Genomic DNA, 16,588 nt, shown 5'->3' with positions numbered 1-16,588 from the left:
TAATTTCCATACATGCGTTTAAGGTTTGTTTTGAGTGTTTTAGGAATTTACAAGTTAATTTTTTCTCATCTGTTGTCTATTCTAGCAAATAATAGTTAGTAGATTATGATGGAATTGTATTTGGGCAACAATGTGTAAGTTGGGCTAATTCTTGAGTTGAGCAATTCATTTTTATGTGTGTTTTGTCATGGATTGCAAAAGGGGGAGATTGTTAGGTTCAAAAGATTTAGGATTAAATGTTTATTTCAAATTGTATGTGTTAGCTAACCGAGAACAAAAACATGTCTAGGATAAGTGTTAGACATTGCTCAAAGTTGTATAGGTCAAAACTCAAGAATGTACAAGCTACAGGAAAAAGAATTATTTTTCTATGAATCTCGACCGATCAAATTATGAAGCTCAATCGATCGAAAATTGTAGAAAAAGAATTTCTGCAAAATTTTAAATAGGCTTAAGCCCGCGAAAACGTTTAGGGTTTCAGTCCAACACTCTTATGTATAAAAGGAAAACCCTAGCTACATTTTGAAGACCTTTGGAAGACTTGGGAGTTAGTCTTGTGAGATCTAAGAGGTTCTGTACCTTCTAACTCTACAAGCATCTACTAGAACAAGATCTACAATCAAGTGCTAGTGGAATCTAGTTGTGCAAAGATTAACAAGCCATGATTTGAAACCTTTGAGTGGAATTTCAAAGTCACAAGCGTGGGAGCTTGTGTGGTGCAAGTCCAAGAGAGAAAGAGTTTGTGGATTCGGAGCTTGCACGTGGTCGTGTTAGTAAGTTACTACTAGAGGTAACAATAGATTTAGAGTTAAAAATTGATTGTAAAAATTTTGATTCTCTATAGTGGTATTTGTTTTACCTTGAGGATAACTAGGTCAAATTCTCCTCAAGTTTTTACCTTGAGATGATTCATTTCATTGGTTTTCCTATGTCATCATATCATTGTATTCTTTATTTTCTACTGCTATTCATAATATGATATGTTCTTATTTAACCTAGATCTTATAATTAACTTAAGTAATCACTTGGCTAATATATTAGATTAAACAATCTACTTTAAGGGGTCTAAACAAAAAAACAAACAACTTCAATATTCATGCTAGAAGTAGATAAGGATAAGGTTGGTTTGATAGCAAGTGCATGTTGGTCTGAGAAGTGAAACTGTAGAAGGCAGGGGTTCAAGTATGAGTAAAAATAATATTTGGTAGGGTGGGTTTTTGTTTTTTTGTTTTTTTTTCGGTCCAATGGTTGGCCTAAACATATAATAACGAGTGGGCTCTCTCCTTGCCTATATAAAATTCCCATTTCAATGATCTTATGCACTGCCAAAATGAACACACACACACACACAAATAAAATAAAGCAGCCCCTCAATCTCTATCAAAAAGAAAAACATGACTTTCAGAAGTAGCATATTATAATCATTTTAATCATCTCTTGACTACCGTTTTTGCAAGACAAGTTTGACAAGTTACAAGGTCATTTTTCCTTTGTGTTAAAGTCAAGGAAAACGAGGTTTAATTGTCTTTTAATTTTGTGATAAAGGTGCATCGAACTTTTTTTGTTTCTTCTCTACAATGCTGTTCTAGCTAGCTACATACATTGAACACTTGAAAGTGATTGGTGGGTTTGTTTTTGGCAACAACATGATTTATATATAATTGTAGAAAAATTTCATGTTACGCGTGAAAATAAAAATACTTCAGTGGAGTTTGGATAGCATTTACTAGCAAGCGTTGCGCGTTTGCGTTTCCTTTAGTGTGTCTCGTGCACTGTTCACGAAAACCATAAATCTTTTTTTTTATAGCAAATATAACTTTTAAACTGAATCCCACAACACTATTCACATATTTAAAAATTATTTTGCTACCGCATTTTTAGTTTTTAGCAATAAGCGGTATCTAAACAGACCCTCCTTAATCAGACAAATAACAAATAAGTAGGATTATTGTATTGACCCTCATTAATCACATGTATAGCACATATAATAAGTATTTTAACTATATACGTAACACTATAATACGTAAGATATAAACCTAGTCACATTTTAACAGACTCTAAGAAGAAAAAGAAAAGAAAAGAGGGTGACCCATGCCAGTTGAAAGATTCTAATTCACAGATGTAAAATAATATAAGCGTGGGAAACGTATCTCTTATTTTCTATTGAATACCCTACCCATTAACGTTGCATTAATGATGGGAATGTATTTAATTAATATGCTATTAATGAAAGCCTCATTCTCTAACTCCTTCACCAATCAATGCGCCAAAACTGCCTTTCCAACAAAAGCTTTCTCCTAGAATCACAAACATGTCTTCTTCACAACCTACAATGTCCTCACAATCTGATTCCAAATTTGATGAGATCCGATGGGTCATTCAGATCCGTCGAACCCTTGAAGAAGAGCTTGAGGAGACTATTGAAGTCCCAGTGTGCATATTCAATGTCCCTAAAGCCCTTATGGTTAGTGATCCAGAGTCTTATACTCCACAACAAGTTGCTCTTGGTCCTTACCACTATTGGCGTCCAGAGCTCTATGAGATGCAAAGGTATAAGCTAGCTGCAGCAAAAAGATCTCAAAAGCAACTCCAATGTCTTTGCTTCCAAAATCTTGTTGACCAATTGATAGAGTTTGAGCCAAGGATCCGAGCGTGCTATCATAAGTACTTGGACTTCAATGGCGAAACTTTAGCATGGATGATGGGCATTGATGCATCATTCATGCTCGAGTTCCTTCAAATTTACGCCATTCAAGAAGGAAAGGTGATAACGAGAGTTTCCTCTAGGATGTCACACTTCGTGGACCACGCAGGAAGAAAGTCGGCACATAATACAATTCTTAGAGATATGGTAATGCTAGAGAATCAAATTCCTTTATTTGTATTAAGGAAGATGTTGGAATTCCAATTCTCATCTTTAGAAGCTGCCGATGATATGTTGCTTTCAATGTTAGTGGGGTTATGCAAGGAGCTTTCACCATTCAAGCTTGTGGAAGAATTGCCAAAGATTCCAGTTCCAGATTGTGCACACTTGCTAGACTTTATGTACCACATGATCGTGCCGAAAGTGGAAGAACCATCAGAAATAATTGAAGTTGAGGATCATAATGAAGACATGCAAGGCAAGGAAAAATCATCTTCAGATTCAAGTTATGTGAAACAACTTCTCGATGTGATTTGGAACATGCTTTCCAAACTAAACCGTGGTCCAATAAGCCTCATCAAGAAGGTACTAGTCTCTAGACCTGTAAAAGTCGTTCTAAAATTGCCTTGGACAATCCTCTCTAACCTTCCCGGATTCGCAATCTTAAAACAACCCGTTGAGTATTTCTTTTTCTCTCAAGACAAAGCAGAGGTCAAGCCAGAAGATGAAACTTCAGGCTTAAACAGTAACATCAATAAACCACCATTGGTAGAGGAAATCACAATCCCTTCTGTGAGTGATCTCTCAAAAGCTGGAGTCAAATTCTTACCCACAAATGGTGGCATTTTAACCATTACTTTTGACGTAAAGACAGTCACTTTTTACCTCCCCACCGTTAGTTTAGATGTTAACACTGAGGTGATATTGAGAAACTTAGTGGCATATGAAGCTTCAAATGCATCAGGGCCATTGGTTTTTACACGTTACACTGAGTTAATGAATGGGATTATTGATACTGAGGAGGATGTGAAAGTACTTAGAGAAAGAGGGATCATTTTGAACCGATTGAAGAGCGATGGAGAGGTGGCAAACCTTTGGAATGGAATGAGCAAGTCAATCAGATTGACGAAAGTACCATTCTTGGACAAAGTGATTGAAGACGTGAACAAGCATTACAATGGCAGATGGAGTGTCAAAAGTGAAAAGTTCTTTAAGATTTACGTTTTTGGGTCTTGGCAGTTTCTCACATTGCTGGCTGCGGTTATGCTTTTGGTCATGATGGCAATGCAAGCAGTTTGCTCTGTTTATAGCTGCGCTCGTATACTTCGAATCAACACCACACAGTGATTCATCGTGATGCTTCTCTATGCTAACAAGAGTAATGCTCTCAGTAAGTTTTTGCTTTGATTCTCACTTAGATCAATCATTAATATCTCTTTATCATTTATTATTAACTTTTTATCTCGATCATTGTATACTATTTTGTGAAAATTATGGTTCCTCTAGAGATATCGAGATAAGAATCGAGGGTGGCCCATTTTTTTATTTTTGGGCTTGAGAATTGAGATGTCTAGGAGAGAGTACCCATAAGCTCTTTCTCACTAGGACACCAAAAGCATTTTCCATAATTTTGTGTGCTACGTTCGTTTAAGAAAAAAGATGGTTGAGTGGTTGCCTTTAAAAAGAGAGGGGGGGAGGTGGTGGGGGAATGTCATGGTGACAAGGTTGTATTGATAGTTTGCTAGCGATTGTAATGATGCATGCTCAGATTCTTTTGCTCTCTTTTGTAAAAATACGAAGGGTTTGGAGCTTCTTCAATTTTTTTTTAAGGAGAGCTTGTTTCTTCTTTGTGTTGGAATTTGATTAATTAGCACAAAGTGTCAGATCTTTACTCTTTGTAATGATGTTTAGGGTTTTATTTAGATGAGACACTATTGATGGTCAGAATTCTAATTTTATTCCAGATGTTAATCTCACATGGCAAAGTAATTATTAAAGAACAGGGATGGACAATTGTGCTGAAAATCGATGGCCTCTTCACATGTGGAGTTCTTCCTTTTTTTCTTTTTGAGGGGGTTCACATGTGGAGTTGATAACAAAAGAAGTGGAATATGGGTGGAGTAAATTAAGACAGAGATTAGGTTAATAGTATTTTTCTTTGGATACTAAATAACAAATTGATATTTTACTACAAGGTTTAACTTACCATATATTCATTTTGGAGCAAAACATTTTAAAAGTTTCTTGAACAAAAATTCTCGATTAATTTCTGGCAAAAGGTTTGACTACACAATACAATAACCCCAAGTACTAGAATAATGGGGAATCAAAATGTTAAACCCTTACAGGGAAAAAAAATCCATGAAAAAGAGAACTAAGATCATGTCAGATGGGTATAGTTTGACAAGGAAGAAAAAACCCTTTTTATCAATTATTTTGTTTTGATAAAATATGAGTGAGCATTCACATTCGTTTATGCAAAATAGCAGACCAAATTTGCCAATAAACTCAAAAAAGAAATCACATTAGATTAACAACCCATTAGTCAAAATAAAACTTTACTACAATGCATATCCCAATTTGGATAACGCCTATGCAAATTTTTTTATATTTTTTTGGTAATTATAATAAACCTACATGTGATCTCAAATTCACGTTGTCTATCTATATTTTGAAAAGTGTCACTTTGCCTGCACGAGATTTACATTGAGATTTGAAAAGTGTTACTTTGCTTGCCTGAAACTTGCATCGTTAGCCTTCTGTAACCCACCTCTGTTATAAATGAGGGTAAAAATGTATTTTTGCTCTATTTTTATGTCTCTCATTTCCAAATAAAAATTTTAAAAAAAAAACCTAAAAAGCAAGAGAATATAAGATCAAAAGTAGGGTTTTGTAAAATTTAAATGTAACACTACTCACCCACCACCATAACTCCATTTTGAATGAGGAAAACAAATTAAATGTAATGTAATTAAAAGAAGAACAAAAGGAAAGACATAATAACCAAACAAAACCCCTTTCCCTCTCCTTGGTGTGTGTGTCTGTTTTTCAAAAAAAGAATGGGTAATTGTCCCATTAAGAGAATGCGTTGTGTGTAATATAACTTGCCTCATCCTCCCTTTAAAGTTACCATGACTTTTAGTGAAATTGTGGTGTGCCTTTGTGTTAGAACCATTTTCCCTTTCCCTTGTGTGTGTGTTCGTTTCTCCAAAAAAAAATTTATATATAAAAACTTTTTTACTCTGGGTTATGCTACGGGTTATTATTGGAGCTTGTACTTGACCATCCGCTCATGATCTGGGGCCCCTTTGAAACATCCTACGAGGATTTTGAGGCAATTCTTTTATTGGGTTTTTGTTCATTTGGAGTGAATGGTGACAAGCTAACGGTGGTGGCGTGGCGGTGTTTGTTTGTTTCCCTCTCTTTTTTGTAGAAGAATGTTTGTTTGTGTCTAGTTGAACGCATGCATGGGAGTTTGGTTTGTTGGCTTGAGGGTGCTGCAGGAGTGGTGTCAGATTTGGTGCCATCGGGTCTCAGAAAAAGACACGACCTCGCTGCCGCTTTGCACAATCTAGTGGAGTTGTGGCGGTGGTTGAGATTGGTTTGTATTCTAATGAAATTGGTAACCTCTATTGGAAATTTTTAGCTCAAATTGGTAGATCTAACCATTAGGTAAGGCTTTTTATTTTTATTTTTGGGTATTGTGTTTTATTAGAACTAGTGAGCTACAATGAAATACCACAAGTTACATCAAATTCCATTTTGGCTGGGACATCGTCCAGCCAAACTAGATGTCAACATTCTTGGCTTTCTTAGTCATGAGCAACATAGTTTCAATTCCTTTCAGTATGGTTGCAACTAAAATGGTTAAAGAGCTTTGCAATCTTTATATATATATATATATATATATATATAACCGAAATCTCTGAAACTTCTACAATTTTCCACATCAGCACAATTTTAAATAAAATTATCATTTTATTTAAATAGAATTTTTTTGTTTAGTCTAAACTTAACAATGAGTGAAACTCTATCTCTCTAACAAATTAAACTTAAACTCAAACTCATCATTATCATTTAAAAAAAAATTTATTTTTGTTTAATCCAAACTTAACAAGGAATGAAACTCTATCTCTCTAACAAGTCTAACTTAAACTCAAACTCAAAAATTGATAATTTATTTCTTCTTATGTTATTTTCTTCTCCTCTACTTTGTTAAAAAAAATGATTTTATGGTTTTTCATGTATTTTTTTTAAAAATAACTTTTATACATGAACCACCAAACTCTCTTTAGCTGTTTTTTACAAGATAAAAAATTTACAATAATTGAAATTATTCTTTCGAATGTAACTCATCTTTCTCTTATATTTCTCTATTGTTTAGCCATATCTATTTTGTTTTGTTTCAATAATTTTTAAGCAGTAAATCATCTGATTTTTTAATATTTTTTGGTCTTTCAGAAGTTTTAATATTTGAATTTTTGAGTTATTTTTTTGCAATATCTGAAACTGTCTGACAAATTTTTTGTAAGTCATTGCACGTTCAAGCAATGACTTCTTCATCAAATTGTAAGACAAATTGAAGTCATAGAAGAACAAATCATGCAATGGTGTAGTTTTTTAAATTTTTTATAAAATTATTTTTATTCTATCTCATAAATAGGTAAGTTTCCGTGCATAGCATGGGTTACCGACTAGTTTAATGATATTACCGAAGTGAGAAGAGCAAAAGTTTGCACCAGATTGACTAAAGCATCTCCCTCGAAAATAAATTCTTGAATGCTTGGATGCAAGGGATTAATAATTGAAAGTTGAAACTTTTCTACTTATGTATAATTTTGTTTTACAAGAAGAAGGCAAAGTGCTTATTTGTAATTGTTTGAAATTTCATTTTCAATGTTCATCTTCAAACCCAATATTTTTTATTCATGTTATATTTATTTTTGTCTAAAAATGTGTATTTTGAACGGCAAATTGAGAGGTGGGTTACGTAAGGCAAACAATGCGAACCACAGGTAGGTAAAGTGGCACTTTTCAATCCATAGATAGGCAATGTGAATTTGGGCAAAACCACAAGTGAGTTTATTGTAATTAACCTTTTTTTTAAATTTCTTTTCTTTAACCAAGCCCTCCGACATCATATCATGATATAGATCTTACCATGGATTGGATGTTATAAGCAATCATCAATTTCAATGGTGTTTGGGGTGTGTTCTTATGAAATGGTGGCTTGGATTATTGCCATGAACTTGGGTTTGAGCTTGCCTATTGGGTCTAATCTGAAGCTTCGATTTGAGGATCAATTGGATAGTTGGTGAAGAGGATGAAAAACATAAGACGGATCTTTCCTCCGTCCTAGGTGGACAGAATGGGAGTAGACGGATTAATACCATGGGTATGCATATAGGACGGTGCCGATCATTGAGTACCCGTCCGGTAATTGATTAATTGTAAATCCTTAGTTGTTTGCCACACGATGTGTTTGACTTGGCTTTGCTTTATCTCCACACAAGCGTGTACACCTGGAGTTCTTGCGTTACACGTTTGACCATAATAAGAAGACTCCTATATGGAAAAGGGCTCAAGAAGGAAGTAGAATCCTAAAAGGAAAGGAAATTCTATGCCAATATAAATACCCCAGAAACCCTAGTATCAAGGTACGCACAATTATCTCAACTCTGGCACTCTAGGGTTGAAAAATAAGACTCTAACTTGACCTTCGGAGGGTTTTTGGCCGGCACCACACCGGTACTCTCTTTTAGGTCCTCTTTTTTCCTCTTTTGCAGGTGTTGCTTTGGTGAGAGGAGTGCTTGCAACTTACTGGTGATTTTTCGGCATCAACAGTTGGTGCCGTCTGTGGGAATTTTCGATTATTTCAGCCTCGCTCTATTCCTGAGACAAAAAGTTGCATGGTACTCACTCGATCGATGACAACAAACAACAATCAAGGCGACGAACCGCACGCCACAGCTCTAGAAAGGCAGGTCCAAACGCTTGCGGCGGCGGTTGAGCGCCTCACCAAGCAGAATCATGATTTGGAAGAACAGTTGCGACAAAGGACTGCACACCCAAGTGCACCAGAGGAAGACCAGGAGGGTGCTAGTCCGGAAGGAAGGAACGCAAAAGGACCTAAGGGCAGCAACGCTCCAACTAGACCCGAGCGGCAAGAAACCAATCGACCATCCGTCTCAGACACTTTGCCGACTCACATAGCTGCCGAAATGCAGGAGATGAGGGAACGTATGGATGTGATGATGAACACCCTTAGAGGACGGGTATCCAGTGACCTGGACGACCTAGTCCATAGAATGGATTCGCCTTTCACAGCTCGTAAATTCATGCCCCCTTCCTCCAAAGTTTCGCATGCCTCATGTGGAGAATTACGACGGATCCAAAGACCTATTGGATCACTTGGAATCTTTTAGAACCCTAATGCATCTTCAGGGTGTACCGGATGAAATCATGTGCAGGGCTTTTCTCACTACTTTGAAAGGGCCTGCGAGGGATTGGTACAGTAGACTGACGCCCAATTCCATTGGCACTTTTAAGGAATTAGGCGCACAGTTCGTATCACACTTTATTGGAAGTCATCGGCATAAGAGGTCTACTGCGTGTATATTGAGTATTAAGCAACGAGAAGACGAGACATTAAGATCATACATAGCCCGCTTTAACAAGGAAGCCCTCTCGATAGACGAGGCGGATGACAAGATACTTGTGGCAGCATTCACAAACGGGCTGCGAAAGGGTAAGTTCTTGTTCTCTCTATGCAAGAATGACCCAAAAACTATGTCCGACGTGTTTTACAGGGCGACGAAGTATATGAACGCAGAGGATGCCTTGCTAGCCCGAGAGGACTATAAGCCTAGAAAAAGGGAAAGACAGGAAGATGCGAAACCGGAAAATGGACGAAAAATGGCAAGAACCAGAGACCGACTAGAAGACCGGAGATCCAAACCACCTTCGGGAAGATTTACGAGCTTCACCCCCCTCACAGCCCCAATTGACCAAGTGTTATTGCAGATCAAAGATGAAGGAACCTTGACGTTCCCGGGCAAGTTGAAGGGAGATCCGAACAAGAGGCCAAGAGATAGATACTGCCGTTTTCATCATGATCATGGCCACGATACGACGGACTGTTATGACTTGAAGCAACAGATTGAGGCCCTTATCAGGCAAGGAAGGTTGCAGAGGTTCGTAAGGAAGGAGAGAACGGATCAACCCTAGGAGCAGAATCCCAGACGGGAAAATGAGCGTCCCAGGCCACCCGTAGGAGATATACGGATGATTGTAGGGGGAAAAACTTCTGCAGGGTCATCCAAAAAGGCCCGAAAAACCTATTTACGGACGGTTCAAAGCATCTAGTCGACAGGTGCTTCACCAAAAGCGACACGACAAGATAGCCCCAGCATCGGGTTTACGAAAGAAGATGCGCGACGCCTTCACCACCCACATGACAACGCGCTTGTGGTCAGCATACAAGCAGGGGACTATAACATGCATCGAGTTTTGGTGGACAATGGGAGCTCTGCAGATATCCTCTATTACCCCGCATTCCAGCAAATGGGGATTGACAAAGAACGACTGGTCCCAACAAACGCACCCCTTGTTGGCTTCGGAGGAACAAGGGTCTATCCTTTAGGCGTCGTTACGTTATCTGTGACGGTTGGAGATTACCCGCAGCAGATAACCAAGGATGTTTCCTTTCTCGTGGTTGATTGCTCTTCAGCGTATAACGCCATCCTCGGACGACCCACTCTCAATGCATGTAAGACTGTAACCTTTACCTACCATCTAATGATCAAATTTCCTACCGAATATGGAGTTGGAGAACTGTGGGGAAATTAGGTGGCTACACGGGAATGTTACATCGCAATGATGGAAATGGATGATCACCTACAAGCAATGAATATCGAGGAACAGAGAACAACGGCGGAACCGATAGAAGAGTTGGAAGAAGTTCAACTGGATGATTCTAGGCCCGGCCGAACAACCAGAATCGGCACCCTCGCCGACCAAACAATTCGACAAGCGCTCGTATTATTCCTCCAAAAAAATCAAGATGTTTTTGCGTGGAGTCACGAGGACATGCCGGGAATAGATCCAACAGTTATAGTTCACAGGTTGAACGTATCGCCTTCCTTCTCTCTGGTCCGACAGAAAAAACGGGTGTTTGCCCCAGAACGAGATCGAGCCATAGCGGAGGAGGTGCGGAAGCTACAAGAAGCGGACTTCATACGCGAGGTATACTACCCTGATTGGTTGGCGAATGTAGTAATGGTCAAGAAGTCCAATGGAAAGTGGAGGATGTGCGTCGACTTCACGGATCTAAATAGAGCCTGCCCTAAAGACAGCTACCCACTCCCACGCATTGACACCCTTGTAAACTCCACCGCAAGACATGAACTTTTGAGCTTCATGGATGCTTTCTCCGGTTACAATCAGATCAAATTGGATAAGTCTGATCAGGAAAAAACCTCATTTGTGACGAGCCAGGGACTTTTTTGCTACAAGGTAATGCCTTTCGGGCTTAAGAACGCGGGAGCCACGTATCAGAGACTGATGAACAAAATGTTCGCACAGCAAATTGGCAGAAATATGCAGGTTTACGTGGATGATATGTTGGTAAAAAGCGTCAAGATGTCTGATCATTTGAAGGACCTCCAAGAGACTTTTAATACTCTTCGGACATACAAAATGAAGCTGAATCCAAGCAAATGCGCGTTCGGAGTAACTGCAGGAAAATTCTTGGGATTTATGGTGTCTCAGAGGGGCATCGAAGTCAACCCGGAGAAGGTAAAGGCGATTATAGAGCTATCTCCTCCAAGGACGGTGAAAGAAGTGCAAAGCTTGACTGGAAAGATAGCGGCTTTAAACAGGTTCGTGTCAAGAGCAACGGACAAATACCTCCCATTCTTCCGAACGCTGAAGAAATCTTTCGAGTGGACGGACGAGTGTTAAAAGGCATTCGAAAAGTTAAAGACATATCTCTTCGCTCCGCCATTGCTTAGCCCATCTATGCCAGGGGAAGAATTGTTCCTGTACCTCGCTGTCACCTCGGAAGCGATTAGTGCAGCTCTGATCAGAGAAGAAGGAAAGGTGCAGAAGCCCGTGTACTTCATAAGCCGGGCATTAAGAGGAGCAGAAGAAAGATATCCACCAATGGAAAAAATCGCATTTGCTCTTGTGACTGCGGCCCGGAAACTCAAGCCATACTTTCAAGCGCACACCATAAACGTCCTGACAAATAGACCCCTATGGAGAGCAATGAGCAATCCCGAATCGGCTAGACGGATGGCTCTATGGGCAATAGAGCTAAGTGAGTTCGATATCCAGTATCAGCCACGGACGGCAATGAAAGGACAGATATTGGCGGACTTCGTTGCTGAATTCACTACCGCAGAGGAACAGGGGGCAGAAGAGACGCCCACTTTTAGAATTCACACGGACGGATCTTCCAATAAGCATGTTGGGGGTGTGGGAGTCGTACTCCACACCCTGGAAGGAGACAAGATTGAATGCATGATCCGTCTGGACTTTCCTACTACTAACAATGAAGCAGAATACGAGGCCCTTGTTGCGGGACTGGAACTCGCAATAGCGACAGGAGCAAAGAAGGCGATCGTCTACTCCGATTCACAAATCGTGACCAGTCAAGTTAATGGGAATTATGATTGCAAGAATGAGAGGATGAAAAGTTACCTTGGGGAAGTAAAGGGTCGAACGAGTGACCTCCAATTCACGATGATTCAAATCCCAAGAGAGGAGAACCAGGAAACGAACCGACTTGCAAAGGCAACTTCGGCCGAACCAATGATCGTCTCGGAACAGGTATTGTCCTTTGTCCAAATTTCATCATTATTAGATGATATCAGCATGCAGGCGGTATGCAATGAAGATTGCTGGACAGCTCCAATTATGGCGTATCTCAAGGAGGGCAAGCTGCCTGATAACAAAGAGAACGCGAGGAAGTTGAAGGTTACAGCAGCCCGATTTGTCTTAATAAAAAATGTCCTCTACAAACGAGGATTCTCCCGACCATATCTAAGATGTCTCAGCCGCGAAGAAGCAGACTACGTGATGAGAGAGATCCATGAAGGGGTTTGCAGAAACCATTCTGGGACAAGGTCTCTAGTGCACAAGCTACTCCGAGCCGGATACTACTGGCCAACAATGCAAAAGGACGCCTATACATACGTTAAAGCTTGCGACAAGTGTCAACGATTTGGCAATCTCATTAGGCAGCCAACGGAAGAACTCACCCCTATGACAGCTCCATGGCCGTTCGCACAATGGGGGTTGGATATCATGGGTCCTTTCCTTACAGCAGTAAGGCAGCTGAAGTTCTTGGTGGTTGGTATTGACTACTTCACCAAATGGGTAGAAGCAAAAGCTCTGGCTACTATCACGGAGAAAAACATCCGTAGTTTTGTGTGGAGAAATATTATTTGCAGATACAGAATTCCAAGGGTGCTCGTTTCCGACAACGGGAAGCAATTCGACAACGACGCGTTCAGGGACTTTTGTTCTCAACTGGGAATCAAAAATCACTACTCGTCGCCTGCCCACCCACAGGCCAACGGACAAGTTGAAGTCACGAATCAGTCCTTGTTGAAGATTATCAAGACCCGGCTCGAGGGGGCAAAGGGGATCTTGCCGGACGAACTACCAAGCGTTTTATGGGCATACAGGACAACGGCGAGAACACCAACTGGAGAGACACCGTTTCGATTGGCGTATGGTACTGAGGCCCTCATACCGGCAGAGGTTGGATTAGCGAGCTACCGTGTGGAAAGCTACGACGAGAGCAAGAATAACGAAGCATTGCGTTTAGAACTTGACCTTATAGACGAGGTCAGGGCAACAGCTGCACAAAGAAAGGCCCGATACCAGGACATGATGGCAAAGCATTACAACTCCAAGGTTAAGCACAGGGACTTCCAGGTAGGAGATCTGGTGTTACGAAAAGTACTCAGCGCTACAAAGGATGCCTCCCAAGGAAAACTGGGTCCTAACTGGGAAGGGCCGTACATAATCATCTCATGGCATAGGAAAGGAACGTACTATTTGGAGACGTTAGACGGAAGGAAACTGAGCCATTCGTGGAACACAAAGCACCTGAAGAAGTACTACCAGTAGTGCAGCAGGGCATAAGACAACACCCACCTCCTTATTTCCCATATTTCCAGTTCATTTTTAAACAGTTGTAGTTTTTAATTATCAGAACTTAAGTTTTCTTTTCCATGAACAATATATGGTCTACTAATCTGACATTATGAAAAGAGTTTTTATTCAGAACATATGAAGTGTATGGTGCTCAAAATTTACCAAGTCCACAAAGTGGACGGATCATCCAAAAGGATGGCGACCTAAGTCCACAAAGTGGACGGATCATCCTAAAGGATGACGACCTACCAAGTCCACAAAGTGGACGGATCATCCTAAAGGATGAAGATCTACCAAGTCCACAAAGTGGACGGATCATCCTAAAGGATGAAGACCTAAGTCCACAAAGTGGACGGATCATCCAGAAGGATGAAGACATACAAAGTCCACAAAGTGGACGGATCATCCTAAAGGATGAAGACCCTACCAAGTCCATAAAGTGGACGGATCATCCAGAAGGATGAAGACCTTGAAAGTCCACAAAGTGGACGGGTCGACTACTAAACCCAGACAAAGGACGGGATTATCCAAAAATGGGTAAGAAATCTACCAAGTCCACATAGTGGACGGACATTAACTAAATCCACATAGTGGACGGACCCCTACTAAGTCCATATAATGGACGGGTCATTCAAAATGGACAAAAGTAAAATCCACATTATGGACGAGTCATCCACATTATGAAGAGATCTTTAAATCCGTATTGTGAACGGACCACCCAAATGGATGAAAATTGTCCACATAATGGACGGATCAACCTACAAGGATTATTATCATATTATCACATAATATACGACGGAACGAAGTTCACAAAATACGAAGATTCAACAAAATAAGCTAAGTAAAATTTCATAAAATGAAATGTTCACAATTAAAATATGACGGTTCAACAAAATAAATTACAACGGTTAAAGTTTTGACCGTGATATAAAAAAAAAAAAAAAATTACAACGGTTAAAGGGGCCACTGCTGATGCTTTGGGGATGCATGTTCATTCCTCTGATCGTCATCTGGTTGAATTGGAGGGAGAGTTTTACCTTCGTCAGCTGGAGCAGTGACGGCAAGCACATCGTCTGTACTATCTGAACAGACGGACTGCGCGAGTGTTTGCCCTTGAGCATCAATGGAGACATGAGAGACGTCTAGGTCCGGATACGACGACTTGACCTGACGGATGGCATCGTCGAATCCGTCAGCGAATGAACTCCCAAGCTCTGCCAGAAGAAGGTCGGAGTCGCGATACTCCTGGATGGCAACTTCTTTTGCATCGCAGAGTTGGATCTTCATGTCCGTCAGCTCCTTTTCCTTGTCTTTTAGAATTTGGCGCAACTGCTCATTCTCCCTCTCCAGCTCATCCCTAACCTGCTCCGAGCACTTAAGCTTTCTATCCGTATTGATCTTATAGGTCTTCAGGTCGTGAAGCTCATCCTCCATCGTCTTACTTTCTTCCTAAGACGGTCCATAATTGTCTCGTGATTGAGACAACGGCCCATTAGCCCTTTCATCATCAGCATGGCCTAAAAACAAAATAGAATATTGTGTAAATGACGGATGATAATGAAGATTGCAAAGTTAAAGGACGGGTTTGAAAGTACCTGCGCAATATTAAAGAGGCCCGTCTCTCCCATCGCCTCCGTCGCATGGTTGCTGAGGTCCTCGTAATCGTCAGCCGTCAGGATGGACGAAAGTTTCTCTAGGGTGTAACTTGAATCTTCTCGGAAGAGAACGGGTGGTTTCTCCCCAGTGGGAATTGGGCCCTTCATCAAGCCCTTACCCTTGCCATGCTTGACGGGTGGCTTTTCGGCCTCCAACGCTACGACGGGCTCTGGAGTGGTCTTCTGCTTCTTAGGCAGACGGTCCACCTTCTCTTGTTGATTCCGTTTTGACGGAAGAGATGGAGCCGTCGCCTTAGCTTGACCAGCCTCTTGTTTTTTCTTCGCTGCTTGTTGTTTGATGAAGGCTCTTCTCTTGGCAGCGTCCATCTCTGCAAATCGAAGACGAATGTTAGGAAAGGCAAGAGTAGAAAATAGAAACGATATGAAAAGACGGACATATTTACGACGGACTTACGTTTGCGTACTCTGCTATCGTAACGACGGGCGGCAGCTGAAGGTTCAGGACCGTCACAATATCAATGGAGGGTATCAAGAGTGACGAGTTGTGCCCACATCCTCTCTTGAAGCTTCGTCTTGCTGAAAATTCTCTCCAGGAAACTCCACTGCTCTAAGGTAACTTGTGGACGGTCCCGAGCTGCAAAAAAGACGATTAGACTTGAAAAAAAAATGAAATAACTTTCAAGATTCAATTAGACGGAAACCAAAGCAATAGCATACCCGACGGAGGCATTATGCCCCATGTAGTGTCGACAGGCATATACGTGCCATCTCTTGGACGACACATCCATTCATCCCCTTCCAAAAAGAAATATCTACTTTTCCAATCCCTATTGGAGTCCGGTGTATCACTAACTAGCCTCAACAACCGGCTCCTGGCTACAAAACTGTACATTCCTTTTGACTTGACGATCTCCGTCGGACGGTAACAGTGGAAGAATTCTTCCACCATCAATCTTCGGGCACCGTCGGACATGGCTCCATATAAAACCTCTACGCCTATGAACACTCTCCAGGCGTTTGGGGAGATCTGAGTGACAGATAGGCCAAGGTATTGAAGCAGGCAATGGTGGAGAGAACTCAAAGGGAATCTGTGCCCTGCCTTCATGGCTTGCTCATAGATTCCAACACCGTCGACCCCCCTGTAGTAGCACTTCTCGGACTT

General features: G+C 40.7%; 2 protein-coding genes across 2 annotated transcripts; both read left to right on the top strand.

Annotated features, from left to right (window-relative positions):
• The first annotated feature begins 2,262 nt into the window (after positions 1 to 2,262).
• On the top strand, positions 2,263 to 4,297 carry LOC142637411 (putative UPF0481 protein At3g02645). Its single transcript, XM_075811688.1, has one exon. It carries the CDS (start codon positions 2,312 to 2,314, stop codon positions 3,989 to 3,991), a length of 1,680 nt encoding a protein of 559 aa, XP_075667803.1. The 5' UTR covers positions 2,263 to 2,311; the 3' UTR covers positions 3,992 to 4,297.
• A 6,435-nt stretch (positions 4,298 to 10,732) lies between these two features.
• Positions 10,733 to 13,854, top strand: LOC142635042 (uncharacterized). Its single transcript, XM_075809259.1, has 6 exons — positions 10,733 to 10,888; positions 11,414 to 11,523; positions 11,656 to 12,745; positions 12,886 to 12,997; positions 13,410 to 13,588; positions 13,696 to 13,854. Exons 1-6 carry the CDS (start codon positions 10,733 to 10,735, stop codon positions 13,852 to 13,854), a joined length of 1,806 nt encoding a protein of 601 aa, XP_075665374.1.
• The last annotated feature ends 2,734 nt before the right edge of the window (positions 13,855 to 16,588 follow it).

This window comes from Castanea sativa, chromosome 5 (assembly GCF_040712315.1).
Source record: "Castanea sativa cultivar Marrone di Chiusa Pesio chromosome 5, ASM4071231v1".
Classification (NCBI taxonomy): Eukaryota; Viridiplantae; Streptophyta; class Magnoliopsida; order Fagales; family Fagaceae; genus Castanea; species Castanea sativa.
This window is presented reverse-complemented; position numbering and strand designations above follow the sequence as displayed.

Excerpts from the sequence above, each read along its gene's own strand:
- LOC142637411 (XM_075811688.1), top strand. The coding sequence starts at position 2,312 with ATGTCTTCTTCACAACCTACAATGTCCTCACAATCTGATTCCAAATTT.
- LOC142635042 (XM_075809259.1), top strand. The coding sequence starts at position 10,733 with ATGCCGGGAATAGATCCAACAGTTATAGTTCACAGGTTGAACGTATCG. Across the intron at positions 12,998-13,409 it reads GGCAGCTGAAGTTCTTGGTG|AGGTTGGATTAGCGAGCTAC; the intron begins GTTGGTATTGAC and ends TCATACCGGCAG. Across the intron at positions 13,589-13,695 it reads TTAAGCACAGGGACTTCCAG|GAAAGGAACGTACTATTTGG; the intron begins GTAGGAGATCTG and ends CTCATGGCATAG.